Genomic DNA, 5,545 nt, shown 5'->3' with positions numbered 1-5,545 from the left:
TTCACCACAAAATCAAACTTACACCTTCACACCTGTGGACAATTCCACAGTCACCTAGTCACTCATTCACACTGTGGACAATTTCACAATCAATCAATCAATCAATCAATCAATCAATCAATCAATCTCTCTCACTGACAATTTCACTCACTCACTCACATACACCTGTGAACAATTTCACACATTCACTCACTCACACACCTGTGAACAATTACATGCATTCCTGTGGACAGTTTCACAGAATCGCTGCACTCTGACAATTCAACAGTCACATAATCACTCACTCACAGTGTGGACAATTTGACACACTCACTCAATCATACACACCTGGGGACAATTTTACACACTCTTTCAATCACTCACACCTGGGGACAAGTTCACCCAGGTGGGTGCGTGAAATTGTCCACAGGTATGAAGGTCATGTGAGTGTATGATGACCTGTATTGGACTGAAAGCCTTCTGGGTAGACTCTAGACCCTTCCCACTCCCCGATCACAATAAAAATCGTCACAGAAGAAAAATACAGCTTTCAGTAAGTTAATTTTCAGTACGTTAACTCAGCAAAAAAAAAATGTAATGTCCTAAGCTAGCCCGGCTTGTGTGGCCCTCCGCGCCGCTGGAGGCGGCAGGGAGCTCGGTGTGTGTCCGCGGTGTGTTCCCCGCTCCGCGAACGGCTCTCCTTCCTTTTCTCAGTGCAGCGGGAGCAGTATCGGAGTCTAAAGACTTCTCTCCTCCGTGGGAGAACTAACGAGCGCCAAAATGGTCAGTAAACATCACACACACAGCTCCGATAAACACATGTACACACGATTATCTGCCCCTCAGCGCCTGGGACAGTAGGATGGTGGCGGATTCTACACAGTTTCCCCTTGTCACACGTCCGATTTGCCCTCATTCGTCTTACCGCTCTAAATCGCCAGTCCACCTTAAATGCCACGGCTGCTCCATTCAACTGCTAAGGGATTTAAGGTGGATCGGAAAGATTATAGAGAATATTAAAGCTTAATTTGTTTAAAGTGACGCAATGTTATTGTCCACGTTGCCGCGTTTGATAATGCTAAAATCTGTAGTTTTAATTTTAAGTTGACCTGAAATTCGCATGCGTTTCTGTTGGTGTTGAATGTTATAGTTAAAACAACACTAAAATAACCACCTTGTTTACACAGACGATGTATTTTATCCCAGCCACTGTCCATAACAGCACGTTGTAGTTCTCCAACCCACAGACTGCAGTCCTTTTGTAGCTCTGTATACTACGTTTTCGTTTTCCCCGTTACGTTGCCCCATTTCACCCTGTCGTCCTATGGTCCGGAGCCCCTCATAGCAGGTTTGATTTGGTGGTGGATCATTCTCAACGTTGCAGTGACACTGACGTGTTGGTGTGTGTAGAACTGGTAAGATTGGATCAGATACAACAATGCTGCTAGAGTTTTTAAATCACTCTTTGTCACTGCTGGATTGAGAATAGTCAGCTGACTAAAAATATTCAGCCGACAGCATTTTGTGATCATGAGAATGTGATGACTAGAGAATGACGGACACAAACAGCAGTGAAAGATGAGGTACTTTGTCTGACTTTTACAATGTGGACCAATGAAGTAGGTGTGTTTGGGAGTGGACAATGAATGGACAGTGTTTACAACTCTAGCAGACCTGCTGTGTCTGATCCAGTCATAAAAACAACACACTAACCCATCACTACCACCACAATGTCACAGCAGCACTCAGAATGAGCCACCACTTTAATCATACCTGCAAAGAAGAACAGAGTAAAAGGGGGCTAGCAATGTATGCAGAGCAACAAATGGATAATATTCTGTAATTGTAGACCTACAGTGCACCCGCAGAGTCATCGACCTGATAAAATGGACAATGAGTGTGGGAACAAGAAAGGCATATTAATGTTTTGGTTGATGGTGGCATATCAAGGTTGTATGAAACTTGTATTGTGTGGTTAAAGTTGACCTTGTCTTTCTCTTACAGGGTTTTGTAAAGGTAGTGAAGAACAAGTCGTATTTCAAGCGGTACCAGGTCAAATACAGAAGGAGACGAGGTAGATATCTGTTTGTAAGGAAAATCATTACAGATTGTGGTTTTAACATGTGTTTCACCTTTTTATATTTTTTACAGTCAAGGCAAAAGTCAGTGTAGCTAGTATAGTTAATACAACAATAGCTTTGATTAGCTTTGCCAATCAAACTAATTATGGCCAGTTCACTAGAGAGTGTGAAAGGGACACAGGAGTGAGGACAGCCGCAGTTTGAAAGGTGGACAGACGGAGCAATTTATAGTCTGTCTTCATGCTGCAGGTTCTAGACCAGTATGTTAGTCAGAAGCAATGAAGTCAAAGGCCACTCTGAGATGAAGCCAAAATCTTGAGGTTTGAAAATCAAGCAACCTTACGTCATTGAGTTTTAAATAATTGTGTCCTATTAAGTATTTTCCAACTGTCCACTATATTGTGAGGAGAAATGTTACTTCTTACCACACAGATACTTCTTAATACACAGAGCCAGTTTGTGTGAAATAATCTTGAGAGCTCATCATTTGATTGTATTCTGTACAAACTCTTACATTGATTATGCTTGCATTTTTTCATCTGACTGTTTTAAACAGAGGGAAAGACCGACTTCTTTGCTCGTAAACGTCTTGTGATCCAAGATAAGAACAAGTACAACACACCCAAATACAGGATTATCGTTAGATTCTCCAACAGGGATATTGTTTGCCAGGTAAGTTCACATGAATCGGGAGGTTTCTGGACTCAGAAGACTCTCATTTGATGAATTCTATATTATTACTAGTTTTATCTGACGAATTTAAATGGATAAGTATTTGTCCGTTTCTTGTCCAGATCGCGTACGCCAAGATCGAGGGTGACGTGATCGTCTGCGCTGCTTATTCTCACGAATTGCCAAAGTATGGCGTCTCTGTGGGTTTGACAAACTATGCTGCGGCTTACTGCACTGGTCTGCTGTTAGCTCGCCGGGTAAGAGTTCTTAGAGAAAACAAGCTTCTCCAATGTGTTTAGCTATTGTAAATATTAGTTTATAATTTGGAATGTAGATAAATATCATATATCACTGATGTAGCAATTTTATCACTGAAATGAAAATTCTGGTTATTTTTCAGTGTAAAAATATTTGTCTATACTACATTTTGTAAATAGCACCAAATAAATAAAGGTGAATATAACATGTATATGCCTATTAACATTTCTACTGTTATTCCTCTGCAGCTGTTGAATAAGTTTGGTCTGGATAAGGTTTATGAGGGTCAGGTGGAGGTGACCGGTGAGGAGTTTAATGTGGAGAGTATTGATGGACAACCAGGAGCATTTACCTGCTACTTGGATGCCGGCCTCACAAGAACCACCACTGGAAACAAAGTTTTTGGAGCTGTTAAAGGAGCAGTGGATGGAGGACTGTCCATCCCTCACAGGTTAGAAATTGTGATGCGTCAAATTAAATGGCACAGGTTACTCATGTCTTGAGTAATTGTAAAGTTAGTTTAGGACTTGGTTTAATCCAAACTAACAACATAAAGCTAGTGCCATTTTAGCTGTTTGTATAAAGCCTAGGGCCTGTTTAGTGTGTAGCTGTGCATGTATAAAAACTCGAGCTTGAGGCATTTAATCGGACCACTGCCACAAACACGCTGACTTGTTTTCTCCTGGGTTTATTCAGCTTCTTGATGATGATCCTCTTGAACTGAGCACTTGTAGTTGGTCCTTCATTTGCACAGTTGATGTTAAACATCGTTTTCAAGACGGGGCTGAGAGAAGCTTAGGTTTGGTCAGTGTGTGGTTTGTTTACAAAAGAGGAGGATCTAGGCATTGGCCCTATCAGGAGTTGTCAGGATTGATTCCAGGTGCTGCATCAAAAAAAAAGAGGGGGGGCGGGTAAAAAGCTGCCATCAGCACTTTTCAGGAGAATGTGGTAAAGGTGGGTGATTTGACAATAAATATAGGACACTAGAGCAAGTATTCAGTGATTTTAATGTTTACAGATTTAGACAGTAAGGAAATCACTGATTGGAATATGATTATTAGGTATTATTGAAGTGCTGTGATTCTTTCTGGCCACAGTTTGTTTACATTGGATGTTTAATGTCAGCTTAAACTTCTAAGAGAATATTTTTTAATTAGAAATTTTAGACCATATTTAAATACAACATGGACAACCAAATAAAACATAAAAAAAAACCTCAGATTAAGCTTTGGAAAAAATGTGAGTGCTTAAGTTCTTTTAATCTGGAACTGTTGCATTTTATCAGTTAATATCTAAGAGAAAATGTAAAATGACAGATTCCAAAGAGGAAATAAATTCAATATGAAAGTTATATTATATATTTCTGTTTTTTTTTTTTTTTTGTATATGCAGCACAAAGCGGTTCCCAGGGTATGACCCTGAAAGCAAAGAGTTCAACGCTGAGGTTCACAGGAAGCACATCATGGGCCTGAACATCTCAGAGTACATGAGCGCCTTGGTGGAGGAGGATGAGGAGGCGTACAAGAAACAGTTCTCACGCTACATCAAGAATGGAGTTACTCCTGAATCGGTAAGAAAAATCAGACGGGATATGTATTTCTCAAATATAGAATGGGCTTCTGTCATTTTTGACCTTGTGGCTATTTGTCGTTTAACCTTTTAAAGCTCCATAAAGAATGTCAAAAGCTGAATTTTCTCTGCTTTTGCTGTTAGTTACCAGTATCATTATCAGAAAACGCACTATGAAATTAGATTACTCAACCACACCACACACTTTAGATCAGCCTTCTAGATTCAGTGCAAAAATAATCAAACCTAAGCTGTTGGACTACAACATTCTTAAGGCACAACTGATCATGAGAGTTTTATCCCCTCTTCGATTTTTCAGCTTCTTGATGATGATCCTCTTGAACTGAGCACTTGTAGTTGGTCCTTCATTTGCACAGTTGATGTTAAACATCGTTTTCAAGACGGGGCTGAGAGAAGCAGTGTGTAGATGTGACAGTTCACTTTGTAACAAATAGATTTCAGCGATTGATTTGGCCAACAATTTGTTAGTAGTTGAGTAACATGTAAAATAATGTTGATTCGGAATGTGTGGCTGTTTCAGGTGGAGGAAATGTACAAAAAAGCTCATGCTAGCATTCGTGAGAACCCAGTTCATGAGAAGAAACCTCAGAGAGAAATCAAAAAGAAGAGGTGAGTTCAGCCTTTATATTGTCTGTGTATGTTTGTGTGTGAGGTGTGTTCAATCAGTAATGAGATACTTGTTTATTTGCAGGTGGAACCGTAAGAAGCTGACTCTGGGTCAGAGGAAGGACCGTGTGGCTCAGAAAAAGGCCAGTTTCCTCAGAGCTCAGGAACCTGCTGACGATGAGTGAAGAGACAGACCTCCTCTTGCTCCAAAGACAATAGGCGCCTTTTCCAAATAAAATATTTGGAAAGAACATTGTGTTATCTTTTTATGTAATTGTTGCATTTGGGCCAAACCTCATTTTGCCAGAATGGTCCTGTAACAAGAGAAGGAAAAAAATCTGGCATGTTTTCATAATTCC

General features: G+C 40.3%; 1 protein-coding gene across 2 annotated transcripts; it reads left to right on the top strand.

The window, feature by feature from the left end:
- The first annotated feature begins 418 nt into the window (after positions 1 to 418).
- LOC136678338 (large ribosomal subunit protein uL18A-like) lies at positions 419 to 5,433 on the top strand. 2 transcript variants are annotated; one of them, XM_066656359.1, is made up of 8 exons: positions 419 to 532; positions 1,984 to 2,053; positions 2,617 to 2,732; positions 2,855 to 2,989; positions 3,239 to 3,441; positions 4,383 to 4,560; positions 5,101 to 5,189; positions 5,272 to 5,433. In XM_066656359.1, exons 1-8 carry the CDS (start codon positions 431 to 433, stop codon positions 5,369 to 5,371), a joined length of 993 nt encoding a protein of 330 aa, XP_066512456.1. In that variant the 5' UTR covers positions 419 to 430; the 3' UTR covers positions 5,372 to 5,433. The 2 variants fall into 2 exon arrangements, with proteins under 2 accessions (XP_066512456.1, XP_066512458.1); XM_066656361.1 differs by lacking the exon at positions 419 to 532 and adding an exon at positions 576 to 762 and having other exon boundaries at positions 5,272 to 5,431.
- Positions 5,434 to 5,545: the final 112 nt, after the last annotated feature.

The sequence above is a fragment of the Hoplias malabaricus genome, chromosome Y (assembly GCF_029633855.1).
Source record: "Hoplias malabaricus isolate fHopMal1 chromosome Y, fHopMal1.hap1, whole genome shotgun sequence".
Taxonomy (NCBI): Eukaryota; Metazoa; Chordata; class Actinopteri; order Characiformes; family Erythrinidae; genus Hoplias; species Hoplias malabaricus.
This window is presented reverse-complemented; position numbering and strand designations above follow the sequence as displayed.